Source organism: Sylvia atricapilla, chromosome 7, assembly GCF_009819655.1.
Source record: "Sylvia atricapilla isolate bSylAtr1 chromosome 7, bSylAtr1.pri, whole genome shotgun sequence".
Taxonomy (NCBI): domain Eukaryota; kingdom Metazoa; phylum Chordata; class Aves; order Passeriformes; family Sylviidae; genus Sylvia; species Sylvia atricapilla.
Window position 1 is genome coordinate 20,535,999 of NC_089146.1, and position 17,941 is coordinate 20,553,939.

A 17,941-nucleotide genomic window follows, 5' to 3' on the forward strand; every position below is an offset into this window, starting at 1 on the left:
AATCCAGTCAATTATCTGACAGTGTAAAATTCCTGATATATTTGCCAGACTTTGTATATAAGAACTTAATCAACTCAGACTGCTACTTCTGCTGAACAGAATGAGCTGTTCAGGGGACAAGGAATCCTTCATTTCATTGAAAATGAATGTCCTGCAAAATCATCTGTGACTCAGCCAAAATGAAAACTGTGAGTATTACTTCTATGACACAAAAATCCTTCTCCAGAATTGAAATCTTGGCTTATGTGTGATCATTTTTTTTCAGCGGATTCAGGAAAACAGCAACGCATTTGTCTCAAAACATTCTCTATTTTTACCAGTCTCACATCTCAGTGCCCTGACCATGCCAAGGCCAGTCAGAAGGTTTCTGCATGGGGCTGTCTTCACCGGGGGCTTTCAGGTTTTGACTATCGAACGGACTGGCTTACACAGTATTACCCCTCTGCTTGGTGACATCAAACTGTTCATACAGAAAGGGGTATTTTTTATTTTGAAATCGGATGAACGCTGATAAGCAGAGCCCTGGAATTGCCACAGAGGGATCTGTGTACATAATGCAGAGCAGGAGCAGGCTGCTGTGGAGCAGCCCTGGGCACGAGGGAAAACCTTTCCCCATTCCGCTGTGCTCAGGCTGTGGCCGGACGTGGGTGCTGGGCCCAGCCCGGAGCGCAGCCTCCTCACCAGCCGCTTTTCTGGCACAGGGTAGCGGGTCTGGCCCCCCGCCTCGGCCATCCCCTATTTCTCCAAAGCATATCCATAAATTCCGGATGCACGGAGGGATGTGTCACTTTAGTTAATGATTTGGCAGGCGCCGAGTCGCGTGCCAGGCCCGTCCGGCGGCGTGCGGCTGGAGCCCGCTGCTGAGCGCGGGGCAGGAGGTCACGGGCCGGGCCGGGGGCAGCGCTGCCCGCCGTGCCCCCCTGGGCGAAGGCGCCGAGGCACAGGGCGGGCAGCGCCCGGGGCCGGGCCCGCTCAGCGGGGCCCCACCGCCCCCGGCCCCACCGGGTCACGCCGCGGCCTCGGGTCCCGGGCCCGAGCACCTGCCGGGCCCGCCCCGCTCCGCCGCCCGGCCTGGCGGAGCGGCCGAAGGGCACCGCTCGGCCCCCGCCCGCCCCGCGTCGCCTCCCCGTCGCAGCGCGGAGCCGGCGGCCGCCCGCCCCCGCCGCCGCCCTCGCACGTGTGCCGGGGAAGGCGCTCGGTGCCGCCCGGGCGGCGCTTCCCCCCCGCTCCCCGTCGCCTCCCCCTCCTCCGCAGCGGGAGCGAGAGCAGCCTCCGCCCGGCAGCGCCGGGGCCGCTCGCCGCCGTGCCGCCCCGCCAGGACGTCGCCGCCGCCGATGGCCGCCCCGCTGCCCGGTGCGCCCGGCGCAGGGCGGGCGGCGGAGCCCGCTGGCGGCGGCGCCCGCGGCTCCCCGCGGCCGCCCCCCCGGCCCCCCGGGGGAAACCCGCCGCCCTCGCCCCCCGACAGGTAAGGCCGGAGCCCGGCGGGCGCCGCCGCCCCGCCGCTCCCTCGAGGGCCGCCCGCTGCCGTCGGGGGGCGGGCAGCGCCCTGCGGGCGGGACGGGGGCCGGCGGGGCCGGGGTGCGGCGGCCTGGGGAGGGGGCGAGGCGCAGCGGCGGGGCGGCCTGGCTCCCGACCGGTCGGCGCTTCCCTGGAGCTCAAAAGTTGTTTCCCGGCCCTGCAGACACTTTCCGCCGCTGCGGATGCGTGTGTGTCCCACCCCCCACCTCCTTTTTATTTTTGAGGTTTCCCAGTTTGAGGTGAAAGGAGCCGGCAGTACCGAGCCTGCCTTGTCAGGATGAGCCAGCCGCTACTTTATCCTTGCGGTGTCTTTCTCAGAGTGTTGGTGAGATAAAACCGCTTCACCGGGAGCGATGCCGCTGTCAGCGGTGTGCACCCCGTTTGTTACCTCTCAGGCTGTTCCTAAAGACATTGGTCTCTATTCTTAGTAAAGGAAGCTATGAGCTGGGTTTTTCATGAAGCATCTGATGAGTTTTAGTAGACTGAAGTTTACAACATGTTAAAATACTGCATTACAGGATTTTTTGCTCCTCCTTAAGCAAATTATCACTTCAAATGAATGAGTTTGGTGAGGATTTTCAGTAAGTTAAGTATCTTCATTCTGTATTGTTATCTTATTCTGGTGGTTTTCCCCACTTGGGACTAATTACTGTATGAAATCTGGAATGATAATAAAGAAGGTAATAAAGTTAAGTGTTAAGCTTGGAGGCATCAACTCATACATGTAGAAAACTCCTATGTCGGCAGATACAAATAATCAGGTGCTTTGGGTGCAGGTTTTCAGACGAAATCAAGTAGACAAAGTGCTGTTCAATATTTTATGTGAGAAAAACCTGCACTGTAATGTACACAGCAGTCTAAACAACCACATTATTAATGTGATACTTTAAACCAGTGCATAATGAGCTCTTCGGCAAGTACAGTAGTGATTAGCTTCACAACTCCTGCAAATGCTGCCTGGTGATACTTCTGACACAATCGTGTTCAGCAGACAGCAGCAACTGAGACATTTATTTTATGATGGAGCTTCAGAGATGCCAATACAAAACTAACTGAATGCAGAAATGAATGGATTGCTTTGCACTATTTTCTCTTGTCAGTCACTTTGCTTCAATTCTGGTTAAAAAAAAAAGTTTCCATTTGTTTTAAATACTGCTGTGATATACTTGGGAAGTTTTGCTGAGAAGTTACACGCATCTACTGTTGTAATATGTGTACATAGGGAATGGCATAAACACAGGGACAACAAAATATTTACTAATGTCCTTAGAAGCCAATATAAATATATCTCTGCTTTTACTCTGCAAAGACTTACGTGTATTTAAACAACTTTATATTCAGAGCTGAATACTTGGATTGCTTTCAAGTAGTGTTAGGCACTGTATGTTAATATATTCAGCCTACTGATTAAATAAAATAACTAAAAAAAAAAAAAAAAAAAAAAAAAAAAAAAAGCTATTTGCTGCAACCATGAAGCATCATGGTATTAGTGCCTTAGTAGTTCATGTATTGTGGTTGGATATTGCAATTTTAACAGCAGCTGTTACAATTATTGCTTGATATTATGTATTCTGTTGAAATAGGAGAAAAAAGAAAGGGGACAGTATTTTGGAAAACCCATCGATTCCAAATCCTTTTCCTGAGCTGTGTTGCTCGCCATTTGCATCAGTTTTGTCAGCCAGTCTGTTGCCCAAGGCAACTTCAAGAAAAAAGCAGGTAAGATTTATAAATTATTATTTGACAGTTTCTGAATTGGGTAAATGAAAGCTTGAGGAAAAGCTTGGTTATTACCTATTGGATTATTTTTCTAATAGAGGTGTTCCATATTTCTGTAATTTGGTGAAATTTTCTCTGTAGGTCATCAATGATTGTAGAAAATGAGGTTTTGGAATCTATGACTTAAGACATGACTGTTCTTTCACAGACTCTTATGTATGCTCTGCAGATATTTCAGTCTAAGTGGAACTAGGGGCAGGCAGGCAGTACCTTATGTCCGTAAAAGAGAAGTTAATTTCTTTTTTCCCTTCTTCCCCACCTCCAATTACCACCATCAGTGTTATCAAACAGAAGGTTTTAACAGTTAAAACAGCTTTTCTGAAGTTCTGATTTTGCTAGGATAATGGAAAAAACCTAAATTGATGGGGAGGGAGCAAATGCCGTGTACCTGGCAATATGTTATATGCATGTGTGTTTATATGTTATTGCTGATGTTACTATATTTCCATAAAGACCTTAAACTGTAAGCCAGGAGAAGAACTGAGGGGGCTGTCCAGACAGAGTTTCCAGTTAATGGAGATTACTGGTGTCAAAGATCAGTTTCACTCTTGGAAAGGTTACCTGTCTCATTCTCTCAAGACTGGAAAGAGTTCTGACAAGGAACTGTGGGATTAAGAGTACTCCCGTCTTCACACTCTCTGTTTTGGTGGTTTGCATGATGCCTGTTTAAACAGTTTTAAGGGTGGTATTGGAGATGTAAGAACTTGAACTGCTGCTGGTTATTCCGTTTTTAGATTTACATGCAGACTATGCCTGGAAGTTGAAGTTTCTTGTAGTTGTATCAACTTTTCTGAAGCTAACCTGCCACAGCTGTTTCTGTGCACCTGCCAGAGAACTTTGTTAGCTAAGTTGTGGCTAGCACTTTAAGGAGGAACCTTCTCCTCACTTCTCCAGTGAAAAACATCTATGTGTCTGGGAAACTGATTCGATCTTGCCATATTTTGCATGTACACTATGGTGTCTCTCTGTAACCTACCGTGTCTTTTTGGACTACTTTTATTGCTTTTAGTTCTTCTCCTACAATAGCAATACAAATGTGAAGCATTTCTGGTCAGCGTGCATCTGAATGTTGCTAACGCAGTGGGATAAAACTGTTCAAGTTTCATCTTCTTGGGCAAGGTGGAAGCATTGGCTGTCTCTGCAGAGGCAGGAAAAACATTGCATTGGTAATGTTGTCTTTCAGAGCAAAAGAACTAAAAATCACATTCTTAAAAATATATTTTAAATTAGTCCTGTTGCAGACCTAAATTGCAGTCGTTGTGGTAATCTTTGGACTTGAAACTGGAAAGCATGATTTAACACACAAAGGTCAACTGCTTTTGTGGCCAGTCATATTTAACATAACTGACAGGCTTGATTGGTTAAACCAGCTAAGTGTTAGCTTCAGTCTTCCAGAAGTTGAAGTTCATATCTTCACTGACTTTACTTCTGCTTCTTCATAAAGGTTCATGTGTACTTTTTATGGTGACTTCTGCTCACAGTCCTTCCATTTTTCCTGGATTTTTATTTAAGAATGTAGTGCTCTTTCTGGTAAACGTAGGAACAAGAAGAACTGGTTTCCTGACAGAAGTGAGCTAACATAATGCTGGTGTCTGTTGGAGGGCTTGACCTGTTTTTCAGCTACCAGAAAAATTGAGAGAAATATTCCTGTTACTTTTGTGGAGGCATTTTCACAAGACAATGGTTTCTGTCACATAGGTGTCTGTTTATGGCCACTACATGAGAAATGATACTAGGCCAAGCAGACCATTTGTCAGACTCAGCAACACTGTTGTTAGATTCTTCATCTAAAATTATTAATGTTAAGGCCAAATGACAACTGTCAAATTAAACTTTTGTCTTTGAAATTCTGGTTGAAGTCTTCTAATAGGGTAATAAAATTACTCAGGTTTAAAAGAAGAGGGAATGCTAAGCAGTTGTGCAATGGGAAGTGAACTGGCTGTGACTTTGACTTCCTACAAGTGGCTGTGGAACTGTGCTTGGAAATGTCATGTTTCCACCCCCTGTCCTTGTCCTTATTTTGTCAACTTTGTAGCAGCTCTGTGTGCAAATACATATCTGCATACAAAATTTTCATGAATATTACTGTTTCAGTTTGTAGTTTACTAATTCTTAAGAGAAACCAGCTACTCTTAAGATTTTTTTTTGTGCATAGCGTTGACAGCTGCCAGAATTCTTTCTGTTGCCTCTCTGATCTACATATGTTTTCAGTGATTCTTCTTTTAGATTGCTTGCTTTTGATTTAGTTTCTTTTTCTGCTGTGCTTTTAATTTCAAGCATAGGGAAGAAAAATTGCAGAGTGAATTTCTACTTATGTCTTGTAGGTAACTATTATCAAAATGGGTGTTTCTAAAAGAGGAAAAAAAAGATGCTTCTTATGTCTTGTTTTTCTCTCAAAAAAAAATTTTCTGCTTCTGTAGAAGAAAGAAGTTGTCATGAATATCTGCTCTTTTATTCATAGCACCTGTGACAACTGAAATCTTTCTACTTCAAAATAGATAATTAACATTATTTTGAATTCTTGTTTTTCTAAGCTGAAATTCTTACTGTCTTCTGATGATCTTTTATCACAAGCCTCTCAAAACGTTGAACATGCTGCTTGAACAGCATGTTTGTGGGGTTGACTCACTGAAAATAAGTTTATAAAAGCAAATTGGTAAAAGCCATGTAGCAGGATAGTGATTTGCCTCTCTGCTTGGGAAGTAGTATGTCTATGTCTGAACATTATTCAGTCTGCCTCACCAACACAGCTGTCCATCTCTTTTCCCCCTTTCTAGTTTGGGAGAGTTTTGTGTTAGATCTTTGAATTACAGAATCATTAAGTTTGGAAAAGACCTCCAAGATGTTTGGTCCAACCTTTTACTGAACACTACCATGTGTTCATGGTAGTGTTCAGTAAAAGCTGAACATAACCATAGCACTAAGTGCCATGTCCATTAGTTTCTTGAACACCGCCAAGGATGGTGTCTCTGCCGCCTCCCTGGAGAGCCTATTCCAGTGCTGAACAGCCCTTTCACTGAAAAAATTCAGAAAAGCTGGCAGCCCACGGCTCTGACAAGTGCACTCTTCCCTGGGTTGAGAACTGTCTGCATGGCCAGGCCCAAGAGAGAGATGGTGAATTGTGCTGCTGCATCCAGTAGATGTCTGGTCATTGGAGGTGTCCCCTAGGGAGGAATGTTGGGCCTAGTCTTGTTTAACATCTTTACTGATGATCTTGATCAGGGGATTGAGCCTACCATTAGCAAATTCAAAAACCGTGGGAAGTTAGCTCAGAATTTGATCTGCTGGAGGGCAGGAAGGCCTTGCAAAGGGACCTGGTCAGGCTGGATCGATGGGCCAGACCAGGGTCATGAGATTCAGCTGCTGGGTACTACACAGGAGATACAACAACCCCATGCAGTGCTTCAGGCTAGGGGCAGAGTGGCTGGAACGTGGTAGAAAAGGTCCTTGGAGTGCTGGTTGACAGCAGCTGAACATGAGCCAGTGTGTGTGCCCAGATGGCCAGGAAGATCAAGGGCATCCTGGCCTGTATCAGGAATAGCGGTTCCCGCAGGACCAGGGACTGTACTTGGCACTGGTGAGGCCACACCTTGAGTGCTGTGTCCGGTTCTGGGCTCCTCACTTTGAAAAAGGACATGGAGATACTGGAGAGTGTCCAGTGAAGGGCAGCAAGGCTCATGAATGGACTAGAGAATGTGTCTTGTGAGGAGTGGCTGAGAGAGCTGGGCTAGGTTAGTCACGAGGAGTCTCAGAGGGGCCTCATTGCTCTCTGCAGCTCCCTGAGGAGAGATTGGAGTGAGGTGGGGGCTGATCTCTTCTACGGCGCCTGCAATGAAAGAACACGTGGAAGTGTTCTCAAGCTGAGATGGGGGAAATTCTGATTAGATAATTTAATAATTTTTTCACTGCTAGGGTGGTCAGGCATCAGAGTAGGTTGCCCAGGGAGGCGGTGGAGTCACCATCCCTGGAGGTGTTTCAGAGCCATCTGCATCTGGTGCTGGGTGAGGGTTTAGTGGTTTGGGGGTTACAGTGGTGGTCCTTGGGTTGACGGTTGGACTGGATGATCGTAAAAGTATCTTCCAAACCTGATTATTCTCCGTTCTATGAAATGTGTTCAGATAAAATGAATTTAATCTTTCAGGGTGGAAGACTTTGAATAGGCCAAAAAACCAGTCTTTTTCCTCATGTCCAGCAAAGCGTGGTCAGTTTGGTGGATGGTGGGAAGTGTTGCCGTCTTCTGAGGACTCAAGCATCTGCTGCTATTAGGTGGCATTCATGAACTCGTATGGAAATCTAGTGTCTCAGAGCCTGTGTTCTGTAAGAAATTTCAAGGAACTGAAGATACAAAACACCGCACTTCTGTCTTTATTTATGATCAAAATAAATATTAGTAGAGAAAAATATGAATTGTAAGAAAACTTGTTATGTTCTAGTTGTCTTTGGTCAAATGAACTAAGAAGAGGTTATTGTACCTTTATGGAAGCTTAGTTTTAAATTCTTTCTGAAAACCTGAATAGTTGCACTGCAATGACGGTTCTTGCCCTGCTCAAGGATAAGCCAAAAAGTGTTTCGTGACAAAAGTAGTTCAAGGTAATTAGTACCTTGTTTCTTTAAATTAAATTAGAAGTGCAAAAATAAACTCAAGTAAATCTCAAGGTGAAGAAAAGCTGAAAATTTACCTTGCCTCCTTTGTCTTTTTTGACAAAAGAGTTCTAAACAAGTAGGTATTTTTATCACGTAGAATCCAAATATACTCCCACAATGTTCTTTCCAGGAAATCAGTGTATAGAGACCTCAAATACATGTGATTGTAGTGGAATTGACTTTGCTTTTTGTATTCATAAAGATTTTCATGTAAAGCTCTTTGACAAAGAAAAGCTAACAGGAACTTTATGTTAAAGAGTAGATTTTTTAAATTTTTGCTGTTTTTTAAGTTTATGAATAATATTGAGCAATGCTGTTGACTGTTGTATCTTTTTACAATTATAGTTCAGCGTCTTCTAATGTATCTGCTTGGAGCCTCATTCTTCAAAACTGCATATAATTCTACTAGCAGACATATAGGGCTAAGTCTTTGGCATTTAAATGTTTTCATGACAGATTTTTTGGCTGAAATATCTGTTTACTCTTGACTTTCAAACAACGCCAAAAACAAAAAGGCTTTTTTTTTTTTTTTAATGTAATGATTCATAAATTTCAAATCAATTTCTAAGGGTTGAGACATCTTTTCCAACCAAAAGAGGCATTACTTGAATTCACTCTATAATTCCAGTCCGTGTGTTTCTTTCCAGATTTCGTTCCAAGCTAGAGACAATTACACATGTCCTCCTCCATCATTTCTCAAATATTTTCTTCTTTACAGCCTTTAAACATGTATCAGTTTTCGTCATGTCTTACCCTTAAATCACACAAGAAAGACTTAGCGTTTTAAAGCCAGAAGGGAAGGGGAGAAGTCCTTCCAGCCACTTTATGGATTAACAGTAAAAATATTTTGTACAGAACCAACTTAAAGAGCTCAATGAAGTCTTTAATATAAGGATTAAAAAAAGGATTCAGTTGGATTCATTATTGTGATGTTTCTTTTGGTGGTCTGCTCCAGTTCCTGTGATCTGTTCTTCATTTATATGGTTTTACCTGCCCAATAAGGAAAGATTTATTGATGTTATAGTAGATTGGAATTATTCAGAGCCCTATTAAAACTTGATATTTTAATGCAGGTACCTTTGTACTTTGAGCAGTCATCTTAACACTGTGACAGAAAGTCACTTGTCTACATAGGTAAAAATCAGGAGGCAAGGTTGAACAATTTCTTGTTTTAGCAATCAGGAATATTGCCTGGTTTATACTGGAGGTGCCCTATCACAAGCTGTCTGGTACATCAACCTGAGGAAACTTCAGAATAATCACCCATTTGTTTCTTTTTGTATTTTACTTTATCTTCTTTACATTGACATTTGTTGCTTTCTGTCAAACTTCACATCAACCCTCAGTGTTTTCTTTCACTTTCTTACTGTCCAAAAACAACCCAAACAAAGACTGTAAACATTAAGACTGTAAACATTCTAACTTTACAAAAATAGCATATCTTTATTTTTTCTTTTCATTTTTTTCCATTTGAATAGGCAAGAAAACAAGGGCACTCTTAACTTCTGTGGTTACTAAGATATTGCCTCTGCAAGCTTGTTGCTTAATTTGGTAACATCAGGAAGGCGTTAGGCTTTAAATTTTTACAGTTTTTCTTCTATAAAATAAAAAAAAACCATCAGTACTGTCAAAGATTTTGGTAGACATATTGCCAGTGTTTGTCAAATTGGAATGATTTTAACAATCCTTTGGATTTTGATAGTTTTAGATTCATCAGTCTAAAAGTCAAACCTGAATTTTCTTATCTTTTCTTTTAGGCCAGTTTTCTCAGTACAAGAAACTACCTCTTCTGTACTATTTGAGAAGCTCTATTTTGAACAAGAAACCTCTGTGATGTTGCAGTAGATCTAATAACTTTGTAAATTTGGAAACCTTGATTTTTCCAAAAAGTGAACCTTTAATATTAATCTCTTGAATTCTGTGTTGACTACCTGGCATTTTGGCCCTGTGATGTCTCTGTGTCATTACAAAGTGTCTAGAGCAGATGATGATAAGAGCAGTGTCAACTTGTTTGAATATACAAGACTTGTCAGTTAAAGCCAGGTGAAACTTCAGGGAACCTCTAATGCTGCTGAGTCACTTTTGATAATTCAGTTTAATTGAATTTGACATTGAAAAATTAAACTTTCATGAATGGAGCTTGAATCCTCATAATTTTCAGAAGAAAATGAGATGTGATAGATACTAACACAAGTTTTTTATTTGTAATTGCTCCCAGGGATGTGTGCTTTTATTTATAGTTAGACTGGAGAACTGAAAAGTTTGGGTCATTTTGTTGCCACTCTGTACCTGCCATAGACAGATCCATGATTAAAGAAGTATTTTATTGACAAATTTTTCCAAGGTTTCTTCTCATTGGTGGCATTGTCAGTAAGTGATGCTGTGGTAAGGAGGGGATGCAAGAGGTCAGGTTTTTTAACAGCAGAACACTATTGGCATCTTCCTTTTATGGACCGTTGTCTGAACTGTCTTTGATCAGAACAGATACATGTTCCCTTCTGACTTGCTGGGACACACAGTCTAGATAAATCAGAACAGTGTTTAGTAATCACAAAATTAGATCAAGCCTTAAGTATTTTGTGTGGGGTTTTTTTTATTTATTTTATTTTGTTTTTCCTCAATGTTCTTTTCTGGTCTTATAGAACTTCTGTGGTTCTGTTCTGGTCTACTTCTGTTGTTTCATTGCCCAGTATTTTAAACATCTATATCAGTTATATCAGTTACTGCTATTTTTATGTCACAAACAGTTTATAGTTGCACTGAATAAGACTAGGGTAGTCAATTATTAATATTTAAGTTACTTAAATACTACAGGTTTACTAAAGTTGACAACTTAGATGATTCTTAATAAAGGTTTTGAATGAAACAACCCCTTTTGAATGAGAAGTTGGGCAACAGAAGGAAAAAACGTACTTTATGTATTTTACCATGCATATTACAGTACTAAAAAGTGTGTAAGATGATAGAATTTTCATGATTTTTTCATCATAAAGCTTTGTTATTCTAGTGTTGGGGCATTAACTGAAGAATAGAGCTCAAACTCAAATCAATTTTTACTAGGAGTTCTGATGCAGATTTTAGCATATCCTTGTATTGCTGCGTTTCTGATGTTCTGAGAGTTATTATCTTTTCAAATAAGAGCTTGAGAACTATAAAAACTATCAGAGGGATATTCCTGTTCTACTTTTGTGCATAAATGTTGGCACAATAAACATAATTTTTATTTTATATTAAAAAATCCCCATACCTCCATATAAACACCACTGTTTAACCTGGTCAGTTTTCACCAGGTGGAATTAACTTCATCATCCATGTAGAATAGTATTGAATTGTGATTGAGAAAATAATTTAATACTCTTTATACATTCATATTTTCTTTTATGTATTTACAACAGATAACTGAAGACTTGTTCTTTCACATAATAATTCCAGAGCCACTGAAACAGTGGGGTTATTCTTCCATGATTTTTGCTTCATGCTCTTTTTAACTCTGCAGTGGTAATCTTTATGCTTGTGCCAGTGTAATTAAGAGATCCTGCTAGAGTTTCTGTAATGAAAACTGGATCAGTTGGAGATGTCCCTGTTAGGACAGGAAAATGACTCCTCATTTTTTAAGGTGCCTGGTAATATGCTTCACTCTCTGCTTTCGGTTTCCCTTGCATAGGGAAATGTATAGAAACTGATAATAACCTGGGATCTCTCACTCTTCTTACCACACTGTGTAGTAGAGGACAACTTATATCTGTGTCTTAACATCTGCAGATCACTTAGATGAGTATCTTTAGGATAACAGTTGTCTGTTGGTGCTTGTACAGCAGGAACGCTGATGGCCAGGCCATGGAAGGGCGTCCTGTTGTGGAATATTTGTGCTCATCTCTTTTTGTGTGTCTGCAGAGGCAGTAACTGATACAGCTTCCAGCTGAGGATTTCAGGGCTCAGAGTTTCCAAACTTTTCTAGCAGTTGATTATTCCTACTAACAAGATGGCACTTGTATCTCTAGCAAGTGGTGAAATGCAGCGATGATTAAGTGTGAGATAACAGTTGACCAATGCCCATGTTCTCCATGTTTGTTTGCAGCATATTTAAAGCTGCCACTTCTACAGGCATTCACACTTTTAGGACTGCTTTTGATTTGGGAATGAAGAGAGAAACTTTGAAGACAGAGTATTTAAGCATGCCTCTCATGTTATAGTCCTGATGGGAGTCACCTCAGAGGGGAAGACTTTAAAAAAATGCTAATCAGGCCAACAAAAATCTTTCAAGAAGGACAGTTGTGGGAGGAGAAATCAAGAGGGAGAAGAAATTAGACCTCTGCTCTAGTAACAATGTGAAGTTGCTTTTCTCCTGTTTCAGTCACAGAACATTCATTTGCAGCTAATCAGCTCACATTTTAGCCCAATAGTGTACATGATATTTAATACTTAAGTCTCAAGAGAGAAACATATATCGGTTATCTTAGAGGTCTGCCTGTGCTTCTAATTAGGATACTGATGAGGTGTTTCTGCTTGTTTCTGATATGCTTATGCTGCATACTGTAGGTCTGGCTTTTAGCTTCTTTGCTTGATATTATATCCGCAGAAAATCAATATACACTAGATTGTCCTGTGATCAGAATGGGATTTTTCAATTACTGCATTCTTGGGCTATAAATAGCCTTTTTATATTAGTTATGTTATGATAACTCCTGTTACTGATTACATTAAGACTTGGTGTTTATGAACAGCTGCAAGCTCTTGATAATGGCACAGAAATGGTATCAGCTGTTGAGAAACAGGCTGGAAGTTTGCAAGAATTTGTTCTCATAATTGCTAGAATTTTCTGCTATGTAGTGAGAGGGAAGCCCATGCACTATGAGGGTTTTCTTAACTCAGCTGACAGAAATTAATCAGTGTGTTTTTCTATCAGGCTTGAATCTATTGATTACAAAAATATGCAGCTGAGAAGCTTTGTAAGGAGCATGTGTAACAACGCTTTAAGATCCCCCAAGTTTATGAGGAAAATTGGCAAGGATGGAAAACTGCATTATGTTCCTTGTGGCTCCAACTTCTTCGTGAATTTCCTAGGTACATTGTAATGTCTTTGTTACTTTACAGGTAATACAGTCTGTTTTAGTGCAGATGCATCTGCACCAGTCCTTATTGACCCTCCAAGAGGGTGTACTGTATGCTCTGTGTGAAGACTAAGACCTATTAGTTTTCTTTATGTAAGGGACTATATGAGTAGAAAAACAACTCAATCACTTTGAAAACTCTCTTTTGTGGGGCTATTTTAAAGTAAGTGGTTATTTGTCAAGTGTATGTAAATGTACCTGTGCAAAAACCACCCTCTGTGTGTTGCTATGGTCACATATTAAAGGGCTCTCCTGGTGAAGACACAAAGTGACTGTGCCAGGCAGACAGGAGCACTCTCACAAGGAAGGGCAAATGGTACCATGAATAACTTACCTGATTTATCTTGGTCTTGTGTAATAAACTTCTGCCTTAGCTTAAAGAAAAGTTCAAAAAATAGCATAAACATTTTTTATAAACCTTACTGGATTTATATTATCTGGATTTTATTTTTCCTTTACAGAAGCAAAAGCTGAGTCTGATTTGCTCTTGTTACCTGTAAATGCTCACATTCCTGCATTATATCTGGCAGAGCTAGGAATAGATCAGCTCTTGTGACTCCATATTCAGTGCCTTAAGGACATCACTGACCTTCCTCTTCTAGCAGGATATCTCTATTCCATATGTTGTTATAAAACCCTTATTGGAGTTACTAATTTACCAAGGGCATTTCAATTCTTGCCCACTCCATTTAGTCACGCTTTCTTAAGTGGCAAGAAGTAGAAGTGGTTTATATTTTGAAGTATCTAAAAAGTATCTGCACAATGTTTTCACAACTGTATCTGGTAGCTTAGTGACAAAAATAGGAGTGAAAAGCTGCATAAACATAGTCATTTCACAGAGCTCTCAAGCAAGTGAGCTGGATCTGATTTCCTTCCTGTCCACCAGCACCAGCAAAATTCCTTGTAGACCTGCCACATACAAGTGAAATCTTTTATCTATAGAAAAAAAAAAAAGGTTATGTTATATATATATTTCCCTGAAGGCATAATTGGCTTTCAAAGCCTTTCTGTATCTCACATTTATCAACAGAACTCCTCTTGACTTCAACATGGTGTAGTGATTCTGCAAGGCTTGCTTCCAGAAGTTGTGGGTTTTTTTCAATTTATTTTCTTAAATGTATGTTTGTGGAATTTAACATAAGAAAATATTCCTTAGTGTTATTTTTAGTACTCTTGGGTGCAACCATGTTTACTTTAACTAGTATATGTAAATTACTGTAATTTTTTATTTAAAACCTAATCATGATTTGAATATTGGATTTTTATTACCAAGTCAAATGCAACACTTAAGGTTTTGGTTACTTTCTGAATGGGTCTGTTCTCTTCATCTGGTTGGAAAAGATACAATACAGATCATTTCACTGAAAAAATGAGCCTTTGCTTCACTTTGCAGACAAATGGGTCAATTTTATTCATAGAGCAAAAATCTGCACATGCTTTCAAGAGCCAAGGACCTTGAGTACCCAGGGGTAAGGAAAAATGGCTTGGGTTATTTATGTTTCTTTCCTGGTACTGTCACTAATGCAGTGCTGCAAGTCCTACAGTCATTGTCACCCAAACATTTTTTCATAAGATCCAAGGGAAAAAGAGTAGAGGGAGATTTTGTCTTGGTGCTGCAAATGTAAGCATGTCTAATACTCCTTGAGTAAAATGCCTATGGGATTGGGCTCTCGTACCACAGGTTTTTTTCTGATTCTTACAACAAAATTTTGGAGCTATATTATAAAATTTTGAAAACATGCTCCCACAGGAAATAAAAACTTTGTGCCTGAAAGGTAAAACCTAATTGCAAACACTTGACATTTATCATAGCTATCTCTAGTAGAAAAGGATGTTAATTCCAAATGTTACATAATTAACACTTGATCTCAGAAATGCTTTTTTATTTTATAAAACAATCATAAAGATTTTGGACTGGAGTTGGACAAAAATAAAATAAAATAAATACTTTAAACCTAAAAGATTAGTTGCTCTTACTGCTATGAACTGAATGTGAAAGGATTCAAAGTTAAAAGTGAACCTTTCTTATGAGGTGAGGAAATTGGTTATTTAAGAATAATGCTGTATTTTAATTGGTTTATGGTTTTATTAGAAGCTCTTGTTCTAAAGCTAACAATCAGGATCAAGTGTCCGTCTCTAAAGAAATTCTCTTTGTGACTTGGCATCAGTTTCTTATCAGTTTTTTTCCGTCCTGTGTGTCTCAATCAAGGACAACAGGTTTTGAAATTTTAGGAAAATATTTATCTTTACTTCTGATTCCTTGGCAGTATTTTATTACTATTTGAGAGCTGCTGGTAAAATGCCAGTTAAATGCAGGTTTTAGTTTTTGGAGGGAGCTGTGTTTTTTGTATTTGTGGTGTTTGCTCCTCTTGTTTGTCGGCAGAACTTACTTCAGCACTACTGATTTTAGTAGTGATTTTAGGATTTCAGGAAAGTGATTCAAGATGAAAAGAGGTGCTTTGAATCCATAGATTCTGAAGTATCTCTCTGTTGCCAGAGACTTGTTACGTATTTGCCACCTGGTAAACTCTCAAAACAGAAAATCACATGAAATAAAATTGCTTATTTTTAACTTGTCATTTTTACAGTTTCTTATGTCTTGGAGATGAGATTCTTTGGAATTTCTTTTAGATACTTCGGGAATTCTTTTAGATACTTTGGGATTAATACTGAGTGTGCTCATTTCCAGTTACTGAGGGAGAAAAAAACTATAAATATGATCTAGTGAAATTTAGTATGGGTTATTGTAATATTTACAATAATACTGAATACTTCTCAGACCTATACATCAGATACATGATCAATACATATATTGACGATATATATACTTGCAGTGACTGACCATGAAATACAGTGGCTTGCATATCTGACATGTTATTATTCAAGATGCTGTGAATACTTAATACAGATTTTTTTTTTAAAATGTCTTCAGTCTTCAGCTATGATCAGCTACAATGTTTCTGATGAGAACTACTTGGTTAAGAGTTATAAAAGAAATAGTTAATATCACAGTTCTAAGATCTGTTTAATAATCTGGTTTACAAGAGGAATATTGCTTAGTCATGCTGCATAAAAGCAGAAAAAAATTCTGTTATTAAGTGCATTATGAGTCCTTTAAAAAAAAGGTTATAACTTGCCTTATCATTTAAGCAATACAAAATGTTACCTTTTTTGAAAGAAGGAAAGAAAATCCCTGGATTTCCTTTGTCAAACCATGTTAGTGAAACAGATTTGTTATGCAGATATTTGATACATAAAATAATTATATGAATGGGGGTGATCAAAGACTTGGGTTCATAAAACAGTCTTAAATTTTACTCCTTGTAACATTTTATGTGCCACTTTTTCAGGCCTTGGTTGCATTGGGAAGGTAGTAACTGCATTATTTCATGTAAAAGGGGTGTTTTGCTTCTGCTGTGAATAAAGGTAGTTAAGAATTGTATAATTAAACTCTGTGGATTTATTAAATCTATTCTTATGCTCAGTTACTTTTCTGAAACTCTAAGATCGGAAGCGCTGAAGAATGTTTTGTTTCTGTGGAAAAGGCCGGAGAAAAAGCCCCAAGACTGTAACCACTCAGTGTGAAGCGTTAGTATGCAGTCTTTAATGATTTGGTTTTGTTTTGACAATAGAGACAACACTCTGGGTGATAGAAATGCATGTTGTTTTGCTTATTTTTATAGCCAGAGATAGTGTGGGCATTTCCAAGGACAGAACACAAGTTTTCAAGCTCTTTGGTTGGTTGATTTCTGGTTTGTCCTACCCCAGTGTGTTCTGTCATTGGCTTTGAGTAGGACTGAATTTGCATAAATGGAATGATATTTACTAGAGTCTTAGTCTTTTCTTTGTGCTGACTCTCCAATATTTAGCTTATGACTAATTAGGTTTCAAAAAATATTGCTAACTACTTTGTTCTGCTTCGTATTATCACCTGGATGAAGGTTGCAAGTTCTGTGAAAAGCAGTCATGAGTTTAACTTCCAGAAGAGTAACATTGCCTGCAGTTATGCCAATAAATCTGCAGAAAAGGGTATGGCATTTAAATCAGTCTTTTAATTCTGACATTAGTACGGGTTGATAACAATGTTTAAATGTGGCTCTATTTATATTTTCACTTCTTAAAAAATTTTTCTGGTGTAATAATTTTTCTTTTCTGATAAATGTAGAAATTTTTGATTTCATTATGTGAAATATGTTTGCTTATAAATATATGTGTGTCCATAATTGATTTTTTTACTAGTGCTCATTTCTCTGTTACTATAATTTTGTACTTTGTGCAGGAAATTATTTTTCATACAGATTAATGTAGTTTTTAAAGTGTCATGATTGCATTCAAAGATGCCTCTGTTAAAGGCTACGATACTGTTTCTAAGAGAGGATTGCTGGAGTCTGCTTACACAGGTTTTGCATCAGCCTTAAACACAATGTGCTTTTTTCCTGACCTTTTCTGGCTAGTGCCTTACTAGTGGATGCCCCATCATGTATTTTGGGAACCAGGGTGACACTGTGCAGTTTTTTAACTTGCTTGGGGTTTTTTTAGCTTGCTTGTTGGTTTGGGTTTTTTTGGTGGTTTTTTTGGTTTTTTTTTTTTGGTTTTTTTTTGATTTTTTTTGGTTTTTTTGTTATCTCAGTAAAAAGTGTAAGCAGTGCACTAGGATTGCCTAGTGTAACTCAATGCGTTGGGGGTATCTGTGAAGTTAAAAATACACACAGAAATGAAGTACAGAAATATGACTCTCTGCTGAGCCAGATATATTAACTTATGAGAAGTTATTTCAAACAAGCTGTAAGTTAATAATTAGTTTGATTTATTTTGTAAATGTGTAGATATTTTTCAAAACCTCATTGCTGCATGATGTGCTTGACTCATTGTAATAGACTCTTCTATTACTC

At 39.4% G+C, this 17,941-nt stretch overlaps 1 protein-coding gene across 2 annotated transcripts in view; it reads left to right on the forward strand.

Moving 5' to 3' along the window:
- Positions 1-1,319: 1,319 nt before the first annotated feature.
- Positions 1,320-17,941, forward strand: part of GRB14 (growth factor receptor bound protein 14) — a 60,539-nt gene continuing 43,917 nt past the window's right edge. Inside the window, exons 1-2 of one of the 2 annotated variants that reach the window (XM_066322879.1) lie at positions 1,320-1,465; positions 3,102-3,234. In XM_066322879.1, the coding sequence (XP_066178976.1) occupies positions 1,335-1,465; positions 3,102-3,234 (264 nt within the window). In that variant the 5' untranslated portion in view covers positions 1,320-1,334. Of the gene's footprint in view, positions 1,466-3,101; positions 3,235-16,905; positions 17,079-17,941 lie in introns of those variants that run through there. The other variant, XM_066322878.1, reaches the window with a different exon arrangement.